Source organism: Marmota flaviventris, chromosome 8 (genome assembly GCF_047511675.1).
Source record: "Marmota flaviventris isolate mMarFla1 chromosome 8, mMarFla1.hap1, whole genome shotgun sequence".
Taxonomy (NCBI): Eukaryota; Metazoa; Chordata; class Mammalia; order Rodentia; family Sciuridae; genus Marmota; species Marmota flaviventris.
The window spans coordinates 124008645-124029023 of NC_092505.1; the positions used below are offsets into that span (position 1 = coordinate 124008645).

The 20379-nt window shown below is 37.8% G+C and overlaps 1 protein-coding gene and 1 non-coding gene across 9 annotated transcripts in view; one reads left to right on the top strand and one right to left on the bottom strand.

Moving 5' to 3' along the window:
* Positions 1 to 1792: 1792 nt before the first annotated feature.
* The window catches only part of Cep70 (centrosomal protein 70), a 56387-nt gene continuing 37800 nt past the window's right edge, over positions 1793 to 20379 (top strand). For 3 of the 8 annotated variants that reach the window (XM_071615610.1, XM_071615613.1, XM_071615612.1), the window contains exons 1-7: positions 1793 to 1880; positions 3603 to 3705; positions 7095 to 7217; positions 8193 to 8273; positions 9675 to 9765; positions 9881 to 10004; positions 10393 to 10573. In XM_071615610.1, coding sequence (XP_071471711.1) covers positions 3679 to 3705; positions 7095 to 7217; positions 8193 to 8273; positions 9675 to 9765; positions 9881 to 10004; positions 10393 to 10573 — 627 coding nt within the window. In that variant the 5' untranslated portion in view covers positions 1793 to 1880; positions 3603 to 3678. Of the gene's footprint in view, positions 1881 to 1915; positions 2039 to 3602; positions 3706 to 7094; positions 7218 to 8192; positions 8274 to 9674; positions 9766 to 9880; positions 10005 to 10392; positions 10574 to 20379 lie in introns of those variants that run through there. The other 5 variants (XM_071615614.1, XM_027933970.3, XM_071615611.1 and 2 more) reach the window with 4 other exon arrangements.
* On the bottom strand, positions 18168 to 18272 carry LOC114091580 (U6 spliceosomal RNA). Its single transcript, XR_003582517.1, has one exon. It is a non-coding gene; the product is annotated as a U6 spliceosomal RNA (small nuclear RNA).

The following is a 20379-nucleotide window of genomic DNA, read 5'->3' on the forward strand; positions in this document are numbered from 1 at the left end:
GCAAGGAAGCAATGAGATTGTATTTCAAGAGGTAAAATAAAAATCTGCCAGCCACTATTAGTGTGAATAACCAGGTATGGAAAAGGCAAGGTGTGGAAGCTGGCTAGGACACACCTGCATTGGGGGAAAACGCAAATCAAACTCAGTGACCCTATTTGTTTGGAAGAGGGCTAAGTACGGGCTTGAAAGTATTGACCGTAAGTGTTGTGCCCCTGGACCTCCAGGTGAGAGACTCCTTTGTTGGTAACCTCCACAGTAGATCATGTTGGCCAGTGTGGGACTCGCGTCCACCCAGACCTGCTTCATTTGACCAAAGGGAAAAGAAAGGTGACACACCATGTAGGCATGAAATGCAATCCAATGGTAGATCCCTGGGACTTCAGATTTTCCCCTTTAAATATTTTGATCAAGTAGGCACCCCCCCACCGCATACATTTTTTAAAACAGTGATTAGTGACCCTAGTTTTAAATTCTGAATTCATTAAGCTGGGAAATAGAAGATTGGAACATTTCCTTTGGTGGAAAATAGGAAGCTGTGAACATATCTGTACATGGTAGAACTATTTTTTACCTATTATGTTAGGGTGCAAGAAATTTAGGTTTGAAGATGTCAAAACAATGTCTTTCCATTTTATATGCTCCCCCCCAAAGCCTGTCAGTGGTTCCCCATAACCTTCTGGGTAAATTTCCTGCACCTTATTATATCTCCTAAGTTTCTCTTTCTGCTTCTCCAATGATGCAACAAACTCAAATTTCTCCAGAAGTTTTCAGTAAGTTCTATTGTATTTGTACATGTTTTGGGATTTGGATTGGTGCTTTTGGGGAGGACGGATATAAACGGTACCAAAAAGGACCAAATTTAATTACAACAAAAAAATTTAAAAAATAATATGGTTTACTGAGCAAATATGAGATAGGCATTACATTAAAGTGATTTGGAACAATTGTGACTAGAGAAAACATAAGTTTTCTCTAAATCTTTCCTCCTATTGCTGAGAACTGTTACTTGCTATTCAGAAACATTCTTAATTATTCTCCAGGTTTGCAGTTCTCCCTCATGGCTGCACATTGGCATCACCTGGCGGGGGTGGGGGTGCAGCGCAGAGATTGATATGATTAGCTAGGGGCCTTCACGAAACTCCCCAGGTGATTCTAATGCGCGTCCAGGGTTGAGCCCCGCTGGCTATAGAAGATTTCGTCGACATCCTTACGTAATCCTTCTTTCCATTCTGTGCCCTGCCCACCCTCTTCTGATCATGTCTGCACTCCTGGAGCCCAATGTAGGGCCTTGCATTTTGTAGTCATTTGGTAAATGCTGTATGGGAGGGTGATATCAACATTCCTTGGGATCCTCCAAATGCCAGTTGCTGCATGGCTCAGTCAAACGAAGTGTCGGGAACTTGGGTGACAGCTACCCAGCAAGAGCTCTTGGTCATGCGAGAGTGGGGTGGTGCAGAGAGGACAGTCTGAGGTGGCCAGGTCTCACTCTCCGGTCATTGCACCAACAAATGTGTATTTCCGATGTCTCCCGGGTAAATGAGGTTCCACGAGACCTCTCACCTAATGCCGCACGCGTGGGCTGGAAAAGCAGTAGGGGGTGATAGCAAGCCCTGAACTGCGCAGCCAAGCTCCGGCCTATGGGTGGTAAGCCCCGCGGCCAACAGCAGAGCCAATCAGCGGTCGCGGGGCGGAGTCAGTCCCTGGTGGGCCGGAGAGAATCGCTACGGTTGCTCGCAGGCCGAGAGTGGGCGGGCCCTCGACGCGCTCGGGCTCGATTGGCCTCCCCTCGGCGGCGGTAACGGTCTGGGAGGCTGGCCCGAGTCGGCTGGGCTGGGCCGGCCGGGCGGGGCTGGGCTGCTGGTGGGAGGCGGCAGCTGAAGGTGAGTGGCGCGTGGGGCGGCAGAAGGTGTCTGCTGGAGCCCTTTGCTAGAGAGCCCTCAGACCTGGCCTCGCCCGGGCCCTAGGTGGTCCGTCCGGCCGAGCCTTCTCCCCAGGGCCCGGAGCCGCCGCTGAGGGTGGTTCGCGCTAATGAACACCGGTGAGAAGGTCTGGGGGCCGCGCGGACCTGGCTGAGCCCCGGCGCCCCAGCTTTTGTGCCTTTGGCTTCGTACTTAACGCCTTTCTTTGTAGCATAAAGGTGGTCATTCTTAGGTGGCGATTGTGAGAATTCAGTGAAGTTCAGAATCGCACCTGGCCCGGGCTGGGGCCCGGCTGGTCGGGCCCGGCGTTTAGTGTCGGGAGCTGTGACGGCCGGGCCTCGGGGACGGTCGCAGGAATGGGGGAGCGGAGCATCCTTTCTCCTGCTTTTTAGGCTCATCCCGGATTCCGGGGAACGCAGACTTTATTGGGAGTCTGTTTTGTTTGGATGTAGGTGGGGGGAGTCAAAAGGCCGAGAGAGACCTGTAACAGACCAACCAGAAGGGATTTTGGGAGTTTCACTTCGTTATTAATCATCATGATTTTTAACCATGCAGACAATACCCATATCGATTTCAATCCTCCATGTTAGTTTTTTTTTTTTTTTTTTTACTTTGAATATTCCCAAGTAGACGTGTGCCACCTCTGCCCCATCTTTTAAGAATTAACTGACTTGGAGTTTTACAGAGTGTTTTCTATTTTATTTTGCCTCACAGTAGAAGAGGCCAGTTCTGACCCTTTCTGGAACATCTTCTGGGACAGAATGAGATGATATCCAGTCCTCACTCTTTCCTTATTTGTTGCGAGTTAAACAGCAAGTTGGTATATTTTTGGAATAGTTTTTGAATATAGAGAATAGAGACTTTAAAAACATAACTTTCACTTATGCAGTAATTTCAAATAAATATATACTTTTGAGAAAGTTTATAGATTTATGATTTAAGAAAGAACGGTAACTGGTCAGGCTTATTTCCGTCCTTTTGCCTCCAAAATGTTAAAAATAATTCAATTTTAATATAGGTAGATGTTACAGGGGCTTCAGATATTTAAAAGTAGTTTAACCAAATGCTCTTGGGAAGCATGGACAGTACCAGGATATACACTTTTTTGCTTCCCTACACTTACATATCATGCACAAACCAACTTCTACCCCACAATCCCTTACTCTGAGAGACTTTAGGTGTGTCATGACACTGATGAAAGCTTACAACTTCTACCGTGGCCCTGGGAAGCATTTGGTTTCTTCCTGTGACTTTCAGTTCCAAATCTGTGGGGAAAAGGCTACTGTAAAATATTATTCAGAATAGACTTCTGAAAAGGAGGACTGAGCACAGGTGCAAAAGAGGAGTAGTTTTTTTTTCTTGCATTTGCTTTTGTGATCACTGGTTGTTTGAGAATGCTTCCTTTTAATTCCCTTGCAAGTGAGAACATCCTATCCATTTCTTTTGAAGCCAGAAATCAAAATGTTTCAACAAAGCAGGATGAGGAAAGGTATGAAAGGGGAGAAAAAATGGAGGAGTCATGGTGGTGAGCCATGGAACCCTGGGACAGTTACTGCATTTGTTTAGCCTTTGGTTAGCAGTTCTGAGTACAAGGGGTCCCTGTCCTGGAAATAACTATGCAAGACTCTTCTTAGTAATAGGTTGAACATTTCAAGATTTTGGTCTGTATATTTTTGAACCTAGATGAAGATCCAGTTTCAGACATGAGACTCACTGAGAAATAACTTCATTGAGATCAACTTGAGTGATTAGATACCAAATGCAAGAGGAATGTGCTATGACTGAGGTATGTCTAATGTGACAATTTTGTGAGATTATGGGAAGGGTCTCATACTTATTGAATACTGTACTAGATTTGTAACATATTTCCTTTTGACAATGCTATCATTTTAAACTCAATAAGGAAACTGAGGTTCAGAGAAGTTATATAACTACTTGACATCTGTTCTGTGTGCAGGGCACTGCTCTTTGTTCTTTTAATATTAGCTCTTCTATCTTTACAATGACCCAGTGAGCTATCATCAAATTAAGTTGCAGTTCATTGTAATTATTATCTTTATTAAAGCTCATCTTGTCTCATCTTTGGCTTGTGGGAACCTAGTCAAGCCTTTTTTTTTTTTTGTTACAGGGATTGAACCCAAGGGCTCTTAACCATGAGCCACACCCGCAGCCCTTCTTATTTTTTGAGATAGGATCTCACAAGGTTGTTTAAGGCCTTGCTAAATTGCTGAGGCATAATTTGAACTTGATCCTCTTGCCTCAGTCCCCTAAGCTGCTGGAATTACAGGTGCATGCCCAGCTTAAACCTATCTTTTTTTAAAATTTTATTTTTAAAATTTATTTATTTATTTATTTTTTAGTCATACATGACAGCAGAATGAATTTTGACATTTAATACATACATGGAATGTACATACATCAATCATATTGTCAATTCTATTCTGCTGCCCTTCCTATCCTCCTTACTCCTCCCCTCCTCTCCCATCCTTTCTCTCTATCCAATCTAATGTGACACAATTTTTTTCTCATTACAACATCATATATGTATTCTGTATATAAATATATAATATATAAACCTATCTTTTAAATTTTTTGGTGGTACTGGAATTGAACCCAGAGGCACTCTCCCATTGATCTGCATTTCCAACCCTTTAAAAAAATACATAAATTTTTAAGATGGGCGTTTCCCCATCTCAGGGCCTTGAACTTGTGATCTTCCTACTTTAGCTTCCAGAGTCACCGGGATTACACATTTGTGCCCTGGGCTTGGCTAAGCCTAACTTTAGTAATAATTTGATAGCTTCCCTGTTATCTGATAGCAATTTCTGTCCCAGACCTAAAATCAGTCTTTAAGAAAAGATAGCCACGTAACAGAAACATGTTTTAAAACAAATCTATTTGCTCAGTATCAAGGAAAAGTGCATCATAAAATTAAAGAAAAGATAGTATAAAACATGGGGAAAATGCACTTATTTTGGGAGTGGGTAATATGTAGGAGACTTTGGGCCTATAGTTGCATGGACGACAGATATTTAAGGGGTCACAGAGCAGTGGTGTCTGTTAGACCCTGTTGCAAGGTTATGCTTAAAATTGATGTTTTCCTCTTGTTCTTGTATAAATAGAGATATATATTGGTGATAAATGAGTGAAGTGGAAAGATCTTAAAAAAAATAATTCTTAGAACAAAATGACATGACCATTTGGCAAGGATATTTAACTTAGTGATTTAAATCCTAAACTATTTTTATGACATAACAAAACCAAGTGCCTCAATTTTACCATTTGACCAATCCCCTTACTTTTTCTTTGACCTTGGGTTTCTACATTTTTTATTTTTTAATTTCTCATTTTTTATTCTCCCATTAAAGCTATTAGTTCTACCTTTCATTGGCTGAATTTATAGGCTTGGGGCTGCTAAGAAAAAATCTGTTTTAAGAAGTTTTGCTTTTAAGCTACAGATGTACCTGATTCTCAGGTATTGACTGAGAACATTTTGTACCTCTCATTAACTAATTGACTTAATAAGAATATATATCAGGGGGTTGGGGATATAGCTCAGCTAGTAGAGTGCTTGCCTCACATGCACAAGGCCCTGGGTTCAATCCCCAGCACCACAAAAAAAAAAAAAAATATATATATATATATATATATATAAATATAAATATATAAATATAAATATATAAATATAAATATATAAATATAAATATATATATAAATATATATATATAAATATAAAAATATAAATATATATATATATATATCAACATGAATTACTAGAATTGAACATCATAAGCATAGTTGTTTTATGGTATGGACTTAATAGCTACAATATCAGAAGTCTTTCTTTGTTGGTTTTTAAAATTTCATTCTCTTTCTTTTTTCTTGTATGCCTTGTTTATCTTTGAAAGTTTGTTGGATATTGTGTATGGAACATTTTTCTGGGAGTGATTTGAAGCCTTTTTTCAGAGAGGATTTCATTTGCATTTTCTACTTCTTCAGGATCAACCTGTTAACCTAGGATGATCTTGAAGTACTAGAACAACAAAGAAGAGGGGAAGCCAGGTTTGAGGTTGATGGGAGAGCTAGTTTACTTCTGATTCATCCTTATCCTGAGAGTTTAGCCCCTCTAGGTTATAACTTTAAGATAGAGTGGCTTTGATCTTTAGCACTTATTTTCACTGCTCTGTGGAATTGGCAGATGCCTTTGGGGAAAGTCAGTTGATGAATCTCTTCATGAGATTCTTTAGCAGCTACATGCCTAATCTGCTTAAGTTTTAAACTCCATAGACTTGGCTATTTGGGAGCCTGATGCAACCTGTTCTGACTGTGTCAGCATCCCTATGTCTTCCAATGTCATAGCTGTGACTACTGTGAGTAGCTGTAGATAAGCATAATTATCACTTCTTCCTTGGTATCTTCCTCTGTTTCCCTGAGACCAGTCTTTTCTGAATTGGTCAATTCTTCCTACATTCTTTGCTAACGATTTTTACTTTAGGAAAGAAGGAATTATATCTGTATGTCGGAGACCTATGGAAAATTTTTCCTCTCACATGGCAGTTTTAGATAACAAGAACAAGTGATGCGTAGGGTAGACTAAATGTTTTTTGGTGACCAACAGAATCCCTTGTTGCTATTTTCTGTTCTACTTAGAAATAAAGACTACCTAAGTAAATGTCACTTCATTTATCCTTGGCGTTCAGTGAATTGTTAGACTGGCCTGTAACCGTAGGCTCAGATGTGGTTCTTTTAGACCTTTTTGGGTAGCAGCTTCCCAAAGATAAGTTCATTAGTGTTGCATCATTTTCACCTTCACTAGTTAAAACAAATAGTTCTTTTCTCATTTTCATTCTCTCTCCCTCCCTACCTACCCCTCTCTCCCCCCCCTTCCTCCCTCTCCCCCCCTTCTCTCTCTCTCTCTGGGTGTGTTGAGAGACAGAGCATGCCCATGCATGCATGTGAGAGAGCCCAGAATTTTTTTTTTTCTGTACTGCTGAGGAATTCAGAATTATATTCCCAGAAAAAATAATTATAATTTAGGGCAGATTCAAATGATTTATACAGTCATCTATCTAGGAAAATAGCTGTTTCAACATAGACATGGCCTGATTTGCTTTGCAAGAGTCATGGATTCTTTTAAGTATAATTTCCTTTAACTCTTATTCTTTTTTTGTTTAGGCAACTCAAATTTTCTTATTACCAGGCTTGACTTTGGACTCTACAAAAGAAACTATGTCTCCAGCAGCCCCTAAAACTCAGGAGTCCGTTCAATTATCAAACAAACTCATGCTTGAAAAACAGGTAAATTGAAATGTTTTAAAGTTTTTCAAAATACGTGCCAAACAATGTTAGATCTATAAATATGAAAAATCTGACTTTGGAAGATTTTCTTGATCAAATAATTTTGGGGAATTCTGGGGTAAATATTACTAAGTAGTTTTACTGACACATCAGTCTCCAAAGGACAATTTAATATATGTCATTTTCCTTTGATCACTAGTTTGAATATTTCATTAGACTTGTGTTCTGTAGCACCTATTTTGGAAAATGCTATTCCCTGTTATTTCAGAATTCATAAACTTTTTTTTTGATATATGAAGTATCAGGTAACAATATGTATAACTTTATCATTGAAAATGTGTACTCTTATTATATACAGAGCATTTTGTTTTTAATGAATTACAGTAATTAAATAATTACAGTGAGTATCCATTGATACCCACTTAGAACTTTTGGCTCCTAAAACAAATATCAGTGATAATTTTAATCCTGTATCCATCAAGTTGTTCAGTTCTGTGATAAATGGCCTAAGGCATAAGTGAGGGAAAAGTTGTGTGTGAGAGAAGTATATAAAAAGTAAAGGGGAGGAAAATGTTAGCAGTCAAAAAGAAAGATATATTTTGGGCTAAGAATATAGCTGAGTGGTAGGATGCTTGCCTAGTATGCACCATTCCCTGGGTTATGTCTCTACACCATACAACAACAAGGATTTCACTATGATGTGGGAGGCAGTCTCGGTGAATGATTTGCATTCTCTTCCCCTTGAGCAGAGGGGCTCTGACCAACACTCTCGTAGTGACCTGGACATTGCCCTCGTCCTGGAGGTTGAGGATGCGTCTTCAGACGTAGGCATATCATTCTGCAGCCCCTTAGGTTGAATTACACTCATCTGTCCTTGTAACCCTGCCCCTCCTGACCTTCTTTGAATGGAACTTTCTGAGAATGAGGTTCCCCCCAATAAAAGCTCACTTTCAAATGTGCTTGCGCTCTCACCAGCCTCTCATGATTTTCCTTGCTTTCCCATTTGGGGAGCTTGAGGCCGAGAGCGGAGGAGCCGTCCTGAAGCTTGATTTAAAGGTAAAGTGTGTGTGTGTGTGTGTGTGTGTGTGTGTGTGTGTGTTTTATTTGGTGTCCCAGGAAATTCACACAAGTGACCTTAAGTTCAGCTGCCTGTACAGGTCAGGGGTGGCACTGTGAGTCATGGTAGTATAAAAGAACCATTAGGGTAATTTGTTTCTTTTTTTGTTGATAAACTGTTTTAAGTTAGGCACTATATTAATAAAAAACTTTTTTGTGTTTTTTATATATATATATATGTATATATATATATATATATATATATAAATTTTTTAAAACATTGAAACTTCTCTCAACCTTTTCACAAATATCCTTTAAACTTAAAAAGCACCTCACACAGTGATTTCAAAATCAATCATTGTACTTGCATTAACAATGGATTATATGGCCAGGCATGGTGGCATATCCCTATAAGCCAGTGGTTCCAGAGACTGAGGCAGGAGGACCACAAGTTCAAAGCCGGGCCTAAGCAACTTAGTGAGATCCTTTCTCACCAAAAACCAAACAAAAACAGGAGTTTACAGCTGGGAGTAGAGTTTAGTGGTAGAGCTGAGGCTCTGGAAACTCAATCCCCAGTGCTGAAAAACCAACCAACCGAAAAATAACCCCCAAAACATATTTAAATACATGATATTAAATTGTTTTATAATCTTTGTTTGTATGTGTGCTGGGATTAAATCCAGGGTCTCATGTGTGTTAAATCCAACCTCTAAATGTATTGTTCTAAAAAATATTCTCTTTTTCAATCCTTTATTTTTTATTTCTTCCCATTCTAATGTTTTTATTCATTTAATCAAGAGAGCTAGAATTCCTGTCTCAAGTTTAGGATGCAAATACAAATTTAGAATCAATTATAAGATTTCAGAGTGTCCTTCAGGTGATTCTACTGGAATTGTTGGTCAAGGTGGACATGCTTCTATGTGATGGACTAGGTCTAAGTTTTTGGCTCCATCTAGTTAAGCGTGTTTTGAAATTTTTGTTACTAGTCATTTGGCTCCATCTAGTTAGGTGTGTTTGAACGACTGATCTTTTCCTTACTATTCAATTAATATTACCTAGTTTGCACTGGTTTTTGAGTGGAGCCTGGTCTAGTTCATGAAATCTGTTTGGCTCACTGGAATTATGAAGTGTTGTAATTATTTTTTTTCTTTAATTTGTCTACTAAGGCCTACAAATGAATATTCTACATGATGTGATAATTTGTGCTTATTTGCATGCTTCTTGTCTGTTGCTGATTTTGTTAGAAATAATAAATGTATTTAATTTTAATAAGATATGCTTAAAAATTCATGTTTGAAAATTTTTTGAAGAAGCTGTTATTTTGAAAAAATAGGAAATTGTATTGTAAGAATTTTTCTTCATATCTAAGGTTGATCCTTTTCTCTCTCCTTGTCATTGTAGCAGGAAGAAGCAGAATGGGAAAGTATAAATGTGCTGTTGATGAATCATGGCTTACAATCTTTGTGCTTGGTCAAAAGACCAGATATTAAAGGTAATCAGATCCTATTTTTTGCTTAAGGTAAAAAATTTTTTTCCTTAAAAAGTTTTTTAATCCTACAATGTTTTACTTGATTATTACTATCTGTATTATATTTTTTAAAATGTAGATCTCATCCTTTTTGACAAACAGTCATCACAAAGGATGAGACAGAATTTGAAAACATTGATGGAAGAAACAGTTCGTCAACAGAACATGTTACAGGAGCTTATAGAAAACAACCAGAAACTTAAGTAAGAAAATGCAAAGTCTCCTTTAAATTATTTGTATATTCTATAAGTAATGACCATGAAAATGATTCTGCAATTAAAATTTTAATTTTGATTACATATTAAATTTAAAAAATTTATAGGTAAATTTAAAAAAGATCTTTTGGTAATAGCTTACCATATATATGTAATGGTACTATGTATGTTTTTGTTTCTGTAATAAGATAGAAATGCTGGGGCTAGGGGTGTAGCTTCATGGCACACCACCTCCTTAATGTGTGAGGCCCTGAGTTCAATCCCTGCACCAAAAACAGAATGCAGATAAATTTTACAAAGTCAATAAATTGGGTATGTTTGGTGATTTTATTTATTTTTAGTACTAAGGGAAGGAATTGTATGTCTATTAAATTAGAAATGAACTTCAGCTAGAACAAAACCGAGCAGCCCATCAGGAACAGCGAGCTAATGAGTTGGAACAAATTATGGAGAGTGTGAAAGCCAAAATTGGTGAATTGGAGGATGAATCCCTAAATAGGGTTTGCCAGCAACAAACTAAAATAAAAGATCTTCAAAAGGAGCAGAAAACTTTACAGGTACTGAGTTATGTGTTTTCTTAGTCAATTAGTACTAGAAGCTCATCATTGACTTCCATGTTGCTTAACTTGGTGATTTTTACCTTCCTTGACCTATCACTGTTTCCTTTTCCAGAACATCCTATTTCCCTCACCTCACTGGACATTCTATAGTTCCTTTGCTGCTGGTTCTTCTCTCCTTCCTAACCTCTTGGTGTTGGAATTCTCCAGTGCTTGGTCCTTAATGTCTTGTCTTTTTTCTACATACCCAAACTCCCTTGACCTCAATCTGATTCATGGCTCCTCAATTTTTATCTATAGCCTAGACCTGTCCTCTAATTCTGTACTGATAGCCAGCTTTAATATCTCTATTGGATGTCTAATAGGCACCTAGAACTGTTTTTATGTGTAAAACTGAGTTCTTTTTATAGAAAGGGTAGTGTTACAACAATGAATGCTGAGTTTCCTAGTATCAAAAATATTTACATTAAAATTTAGATGTTTTGTGATTAAAGGAAATGAATCTTGTGTTGATAGCAAATTAGGGAAGATAAAAGTGCTCCTGGAGTATAATTATTTTACAGTTTAAGGGACATTCTTCTATTTTTAGTATACACTTGTTTTCAATTTTAGACTGGTTTCATGCTGCATATTTTGTAATTTGGAGCAAAGAAATATTGGTTTTTGTATGTCTGGCAAAGAAGTCAAGGAGATCAATAAATGTAGGTATAGTGAAAAACTGGAGAAAAGACAACTTATGTGACATAGAGCATTATATTTATATCTGATCTTTTCTCATTTAGCATATTTGTTTTGAGATTTTATTCATGTGGCCACATGCTGTGATTTAGATGAGTCTTCCTTAAAGGTTCATGTTTAGTTAAAGGCTTCATCCTCAGGGTATCATTATTGGGAAGTGATGGAACTTTTAGGAGGAGGGTTCCAGTGGGAGGTCCTAAGTCTTGTCTTTGCTTCCTGACTTATAATGTTAAGTGAGTTTGCTCTGCCATGTTCTCCTGCTGTGATGTGTCATCCTCACTTGTGACCCAAAGAAATGAAATAATTCATTCTATGTTTTCTCCTTTTTAAAAATTATAGTATTATTATTGTTTACATTTGATTAAATATTAGACAAAATCATAATATAAGGAATCTTATTTCAATCCCCATTCCTCCTGCTTCCCTCACCTCTCCCTCCTCATATTCTTCTTTCTCTACTGATTTGCTTGCTTATTTATTTATTTTGCTTGCTTATTTATTTATTGGTAGTTGTAGATGGACAACATGCCTTTATTTTGTTTATTATTATTTTTTCACACAGTGCTGTGAATCAAACCCAGTGCCTCACACATACTAGGCAAGCACTTTACCACTGAGCCACAACCCCAGCCCCTCATTTACTTTTTGACTGGTACTTTCTACATAAACATACCAAAATGGAATTTCTTCATGTATATCTATGCATGTAACATAATTTTGTTAAACTTGTTCCATATTTCCTTCCCTTTCCAATCATTCCTACCCCACTCTCGTCATTCTCCTTCTGCTCCACTGATCTTCTTTATATTTTTATGATATCTGATCACTGCCCACCCCCCTTTTCTTTATTTCACTCTAGCTTCCAATGAAAGAAAAGTTTTGATCTTTAATTTTCTGAGTCTTGCCTATTTGACTCAGCATGGTCTTCATTTGCATCCATTTATTGGCAAATGCCATGATTTCATTCTTGTTTATGACTGAATAAAACTGCATTGTGTATATGAATCACATTTTCTTTAGCCATTATTGATGGGCATCAGGGCTGATTCCTTAATTTGGCTAATGTGAATTGTGCTTTTATAAACATCGAAGTGGCTGTTATCACTATAGTATGCTGAGTTTTAGTTCTTTAGGATAAATACCCAGGCGAGAGATAGCTGGGGTCATATGTGGTTCCATTCCTAGTTTTGAGGAATCTCCATACTGCTTTCCAGAGTGGTTGTGCTAATTTACAGTCCTACCGACAATGTATCAGTGTACCTTTTCCCCCACATCCTCATCAGCATATTATATGTTCTTGATAATTGCCATTCTGACTAGAGTGAGATGAAATCTTAGTTTTAATTTTCATTTCTCTGTTTTCTAGATATATTTAACATTTTTTTCATATATTTATTTAGTTCTTGTGCCCATTTATTCAAATCCCCCCCTCAACACTCTCCCCTATCCTGCATTGAGATTTTTTTAGTTGTTTATCTATTAATTCCATCAGAGGAGCAGCTGGGAGATTTTCTCCCATTCTTCAGTCTCTCTCTACACTCTCTTAATTGCTTCCTTTGCTGTGCAGAAGTTTTTTAATTTGATGGTATCTCACTTATTGATTCCCCATTTTATGTCTTGAGCTTTAGGGGTCTTGTTGAGGAAGTCAGTGCCTGTACCTATGGGATGGAGTGTTGACTCTGTTGTATTCTAGCAATTGAACAGTTTCTGGTCTAATTCCTAAGTCTTTGGTCTATTTTGATTTAACTTTTGTGGAGAGTGAGATATAGGGGTCCAGTTTCATTCTTCTACATATGGATATCCAGTTTTCCCAGCAACATTTGTTTAAAAGGCTGTCTTTTCTCCCAACATATTTTTGGCACCTTTGTCAAGTATCAGATGGCTGTAAATATGTGGCATTGTCTATGGGGAGGTGGCCCCAGCATCTCCCTAAGGGGTCCTTTTTCCTGCCCAGGAGGATATAAGCCACCGGAGAAGATAATATCTCAGAAAAAATTAGTGCAGAAATAAGACAGAGTTGGAAAGAGTTTTGAAGTAGGGCACCAGATAGGTCCAGCCCACCCAGAAGCTGGAGCTGAACAATTAGAAAATGGCTTCCGTGGTTTATTTAAGTGGGTACATCAAAGACAGGGATAAGGTTTCAGGGTGGAGTCTTGATTTGGGATATCTTGGGGTCAGCAGGTTGACTGGCATCTGGGCGAGTTATGCCCATCTCTGGGAGGCTATGTGGCTGCAGCAGGTCACCCCATCTCCAGTGCTTGTGTTGGACCAGGCAGAGCTGAACAGGGCTCACAGGTGTCTGGGCATTCTAGGCCAGAGGAAATTTCTACTGGAAGTCAGATTCTCCTGTTCACTGGCTATGATACCAATTTTTAGTTCACACTCGGCCTATGGATGGCTCTTAAAATTATCTGTGTGTCTTCTATTCCATTGGTTTTCATGTCTCTTTTGATGCCAATACTATGGTGTTTTTGTTAGTACAGTTCTGCAGCATGATTTCAGATCAGGTATTGTGATGCCTCCTGCATTGTTGTTTTTTAGAATTGCTTTGGCCATTCTGGGTCTCTTATTCTTCCCAATGAATTTTAGAACTTTTTTTTCCCTACTTCTGTGGAGAATGTCATTGGTATTTTCATGGGGATTGTACTAAATCTGTATATTTGCTTTTGATACTATGGCTATTTTGAAAACATTAATTCTGCCTATCCAAAAATATGGGAGGTCTTTCCATCTTCTAAGGTCTTCAATTTCTTGCTTCAGTGTTATGTAGTTTTCATTGAGGTCTTTCACCTTCTTGGTTAGATTAATTCCAAGGCATTTTAGTTTTTTAAAGTTATTGTGAAAGGAGTGATTTTCCTGATTTGTCTTGGCAGAATCACTATGTTAGAGTTAGGAGAGCTATTGATTTCTGAGGGTTGATTTTTATATCCTGCTTCTTTGCTGAATCAATTTTGATAGAATTCTTTGGGTCTTCCAGATATAGGATTGTGTCATCAGCAAACAGATAGTTTGACTTCTTTTCCTATTTATATCCCTTTAATTTCCTTTTCTTGCCTGATTGCTTTGAGGTTTTTTTTTTTTTTTTTTTAGTTCTTGAAGGACTTTTATTTTATTCATTTATTTATATATGGTATTGAGAATCGAACCCAGTGCCTCACACATACTACACAAGTACAACCCCAACATACTACATAAGTAAAACCCCTAGAGTTTTGATAACTACTGAATATGGGTGGTGAAAGTAGACATCCTTGTCTTATTCCTGATTTTAGGGAAATGCTTTTAAGTTTTTCTTCATTATGATGTTGGCTTAGGATTTGTCATAAACAGACTAAGATGTTGAGGTTAAATTCCTTCCATCCCTAGCTTCTCCAGTGTTTTCAACATGAATGGTTACTGTATTTAATCAAATGTTTTTTCTACATCTGTTAAGATTATCATATGTCCTTAATTCTATTTAAGTGGTGAATTACACTTATTGATTTTTGTATGTTGATCCAACCTTGTATCCCTGGGACGAAGCCCACTTGATCATGGTGTATTAGCTTCTTGATGTGTTTTGAGGGTAATATTAAGGATTTTTGCATCTCTGTCAGGGATATTGAGCTTTCTTGATGTGTTTGTCTAGTTTTGGTACCAGGGTTATACTGGCTTCATAAAATGTATTTGGGAGTGTTCCCTCACTTTCAATTTTATGGAATAAGTTGAGAAGGACTGGTGTTGGTTCTTTTTTAAAGGTCTCATAGAACTCAGCTGAGAATCCATTCAATCTTGTGTTTTTCTTTGTTGGTAGACTTTTAATTGCTGCTTCAATTTCATTACTTGATATTAGTCTGTTTAGGTTTCTGTATCTTCCTGGTTTAATTTGGGCAGGCTATGTGTGTCTAAAAATTTGTTTCCTAGATTTTCCAATTTATTGGGGTATACAGTTTCAAAATGAGTTCTAATACTCTGGATTTCAGAAGTGTCTATGGTGATATGTCCTTTTTCAATTCTAATTTTTTTTTATTAGAGTTTATCAGAGATCCTCTAATTTTGGGTCCTCTATATTTTGGTTAGTTTGGCTAAGTGTTTATCTTTTTTGAAGAACCAACTCTGTTTCACTGATCCTGTATATTTGTTTTTTAATTTTCTAATTCATTAATTTAGGCTCTGATCTTTATTTCTTTTCCTCTGAATTTGGAAGTAGTTTCTTTCCTTTCTAAGGCTTTGAGGTAGAGCATAAGTTTATTTGTTTGGGAATCTGTTTTTGTAATGTAGTCAATACTATAAGTTTTTTCCTTAGTACTCCTTTCATACTGTCCCAGAGATTTTGATATGTTGTATCTCTGCTCTCATTCATTTCTAAGAATTTCTTGATTTCTTCTTTGATCCATTCTTAATTAAAATTATTCTTAAGTCTCCATGTTTTTAGGTGGTTTCTATTTTTTTCATTTTTCTTACTCTTGATTTCTAGTTTCATTCCATTATGATCTTGGGAATTCTTCCTTTTTTTTTTTTCCCTTTTCAATGCTTTATTCACTCAAATCACTCGATACAATTTCACTCTATAGGTTCTTAATCAAGAAAATGACAATCCTTAATGCTAGGCACTGCAATAGACATAATCAATTCACAGCAAACAATTCTAGATTAATTCTAAACACTGTAAACACACTTAATCACGACAGGTTCATGACAGACATTTCCTTCTTCATGATAAGCTCAAAGGTCAGATCAAAATTCTCAAGCCTTAGGCTCTAAATCTAGCAGATGCACACTCACTCAGACCATGGGGATCAGGTCAGGAACCAAGGCAGGCTTCTCCTGGGGTGGAGCTGACAGCTGACTGAGGACAGGGTCATAGGGAGAAGTCCTTTTCTCACCAGAGTCAAGAGGCTGCTGTAGAGTTTGAGAGCCTGAGAACAACACAGAGGATTGGGCAGATGAGAAGAGTTGGGATGTCATTCTGGGTCCTCATCAGGCTCTCAGGCCTTAGGGCCTGGTTATTGGTTTGGGGTTTCTCTCTTCACATTTATGAGTTAAAGTATATTCAGGCTCAGGTGGGGCTAGATTATATTGGCTTGGCTGAGTTGTATTTCTCAGCAGCAGGTTCCCTACTTTGATCTTGAAGTGACCCACTTTCTAGACCCTTTTCAGAGAGGGGGAAGCCAGAAATGCCATGAATGTCAGCAACACATGAATAGCCTTAAGATAACTATCTGGTGTCTACTTTGACATCTGTAACACTGACAACTATATAGAAATGTTGAAGTCAGCACAAGTCAGGACTTCAATACCAACAATAAAAATAAAATAAAAATGGTGAACTAGATCAGGCATTGGTGTTAGCTGTGTCATCCACTGTGTCACAGTAATCACAACAATGTGAATGGGCAAAAATTACATAAACTATATAATCTAGTGGGAGTACAATGTCTTTTTTTTCCACCTACCACATGGGTAAAAATCAAATTTATTAATCACAGTATGCTATAAAATCTTCATAAATTGTTCACAGATGTGCAAGTTATAGATATATTTTTGCCCTGCTGAATAACTGTTATACAAGTGGAAGTATGTATTAACAGATTTATGATTAATTGTATATGAATTGGATGATTAGTTTTGTAATTTTACACTAATTTTATTTTTGTACTCCACAACTGTCTTTTACATACAACTCATTACCTTAACATTTGGTGTATTTTCTGTTTCTAAAATAGGGACTAGTGTTGGATATAATTGATTTTTAAAAATGGCCAACAAGTATTCCCATCGATACACACCAAATTATTTCATGATGTGACTTCTCAGCTCCTCTCATTAACGGGCAATCACCTCTTCCTGTTCCTGGAGTCTGAGCTGGTTTTATGACTTGCTTTGGCCAATAGAATTCTCCAGAAGCAATGTATGCCTTTTTCTAATCTAGACCACAAGATTCCTTGCTGATTTCAGGAACTTGCTTATAAACATGTTAAATGACTACATGCCTGCGCTTGGGTAGCCTGGTAGAAATCTGAAACATTATGGAAGTGTACCAAAATACCCCAGCCAACAGTGAGCCAGCCCCAGTCAGCCTGGCAGCTTGATCACAATCAAGAGTTAGCCTAGATAAGACCAGAGGAACCACTTAGCTTGTTCCAGCCCATAGCAATGACCCTCAGAATCATGAATTAAATAAATGGTTATTATTATAAATGGTTGTTTGTTAGTCAACTAATTACTATTCTCAATTAACTTATTGTAAGTTTCCTGACTGCTTAAAATTTTTAAATTAAATCCTTCTAAGAATACCTATTATTTTTCTATTAATGTAATTTTATTATTAAAAAATGGAAAAATAATGAAATGCAGGAAGAATAAAACTAGTATAACTCCTGTTAAAATATTTGTGTATATCTTTCCAGTCTATTTTCTAAATATGGACACATTTTTATAAAATTTAATGTATGCTTTTTAAAAGTGTATTTTGGAACATTCCTGGAAAGTTTCTTCATAAACTTTTTTTTTTTCAAATGAATGCATAGTTTTTTAAAAAAAATTCTATATATGACAGCAGAAAGCATTATAATTCTTATTACACATATAGAGCACAATTTTTCATATCTCTGGTTGTATATAAAGTATATTCACATGAATTTATGTCTTCATACCTGTACTTTGGATAATAATGATCCTCACATTCCATCCTCATTAATAACCCCATGCCCTCTCCCTTCTCTTGCCACCCCTCTGCCCTATCTAGAGTTTGTCTGATCCTCCCATGCTCCCTCTCCCTACCCCACTATGAATCAGCTTTATATCAAAACATTCGGCATTTGTTTTTTTGGGATTGGCTAACTTCACTTAGCATTATCTTCTCTAACTCCATCCAAAAAATATAGAACGTTTCACGAATTTGCATGTCATCCTTGCACAGGGGCCATAATAGTCTTCTCTCTCATTCCAGTTTTAGTATATGTGCTGCTGAAGTGAGCACTTCATATACCTTTTTATTATTATTATTTATTTATTCTAATTTGTTATACACAATGGCAGAATGCAATTCATTTCATATTACAATATAGAGCACAATTTTTTCAAGTCACTGATTGTACTCAAAGTATTTTCTCACCATTCGTGTCTTCATACATGTACTTAGGGTAATGATGTTTAACTCATTCCACCATCATTCCTACCCCTTTGCCCCCTCCTTTCCCCTCCCTCAGGAGTACAATTTCTTAAAGAGAAAACAGGGTAGGAAGGTGAGAGAAAGTTTGAAATATTTAAAAAGTGTTGAGACAGGGGATAGGTAGCAGATGTTGGCTATAAAGAAATAAAAGTTATTTAAAAAGAAAGAGTGAACAGGAAAATTTGGCTGTTAGTGGGTGAAGAGAATGAAGAAAAGGAGACAAGAGGGACAAAAATCATGGTAAAAACAAATCAGCAAATATAAGATCAAAACCACTCAAACCCTCATATAATTGTACCCCACCTAAGTCAAATCAAGGCGAAACAGTAGATAAGTATAGAAGAAAGCAATTAATGTCAAAGTAAAATTATGAGTATATATATATTTTTAATGAATATATCAATGCTGTGGGAACACATGCATCTATACCTCTCCCTGCACACACAAAATTATGCATAATGGAAAAAGTAAAAAGTGGGTATAATGAAGTGTTTGAAAAAAATTAAAAAGCTAAAATTAAAAAAAATATGTAAATGGGAGAATGGAGAAAAGAAAAATAAGGGAGAAGAGTTGCTTTTTCCACTGAGGTGGTCAGAACTGTCAGCAGGGATAGATTTGCATTTTTATTTGTTTTTGGCTTTGTAACCCTTGGGTTGATGCACAGGGATTGTTAAACAAATGCCTTGTGTTCCTCACTTAGCTGCTAACTGTTGTGACTAGGAGGCAAAGCTGATTTGAGTAGATCTCAGCTTCCAGTCTCCCAGTAAAGGCTGGGATAGCACAGTTTGGGTGCTGATAAATTGTGTTCTTTTTCTCTTTTGGTACCAGGGATTGAACTCCTGGTTGCTTAACCACTGAGTAACAACACCCCCACCCCTTTTTGATATTTTATTTAGAGACAGGTCTGCCATGCGTCCAGCGCTGGCTTCATTAAAAAAGGTTCGATTTGTGAGTAAATGCTAGGGAGTTTTAAATTAAAGAGACAAGACTCCAATTACCTTTAAAACTGGCTCCCGGATGGCTTCTCCCAGCTCCCGCCTCCAGCCACCTAATTCGGTATGGAGGTTTACTGAAGAGGCTAGCAAGAGAGAGAACACGCCAGGGAGTGGACTTTTATTGGGTAACAAAAAATTCCAGGGAAAATCCCATCCAATGAAGGTTAAGGGGGGCAGCATCCCAAGGTCAGGGGCGATAATTGGGTCTTTGGGGCAGTGGCCAGACACGCCTCTGCATGGACAAGCCCTTGGACCTGGAGAAGGGTGGGGAAAACTCTGACACAGCTGTGTCCAAGCGCCTCTCACTCAGCCAGGGAGGTAATTCAAATCACGTGAAGGATGGCCTCCCACAGACATGATCTCACTAACTTGTTTAGGGCCTTGCTAAGTTGTTGAGGCTGGCTTTGAACTCGTGATCCTTCTGCCTCAGCTTCCTGAGCTGCTGAGATTACAGGTGTGCACCACTGTTCCCTGCTCAGATTATGTATTTCTATAGCAGGGGTGGTACAGAATTCTAAATTGGAAGTTCCATTGGTTGGGGTTTAGTCTTAGTCTTATCTGAACTTTGGAACTTTTTGGGTAGGTGTTTGGTATTTGATCCACTCCCTCTAGTGCTGGGGAGGTGCTGGTCTCTGCATCTAGGTCTCTAGGGCCTCTAGTAAAATCCACTTTTAGGTTGTAGGGATCTAAACCTCCACAGGTTTCACCTTTACCACTAAGAGTATGAAATACAGGGTATCTGCCCTGGAGTGCAGATTCTCCTATGTGGTCCCTATAGACATCTTCCCAGTAGCTCTTGTGGGGCGCCAGTGACAAGAACAACTTTCTCTATTAAGATCCAGAGTCTGAACGGTCCAGGTAAAATTATCTTTGTGCCTGTTGCAGTCTCTGATTCAGGTACCCTTTGAGATTTTTTTTTA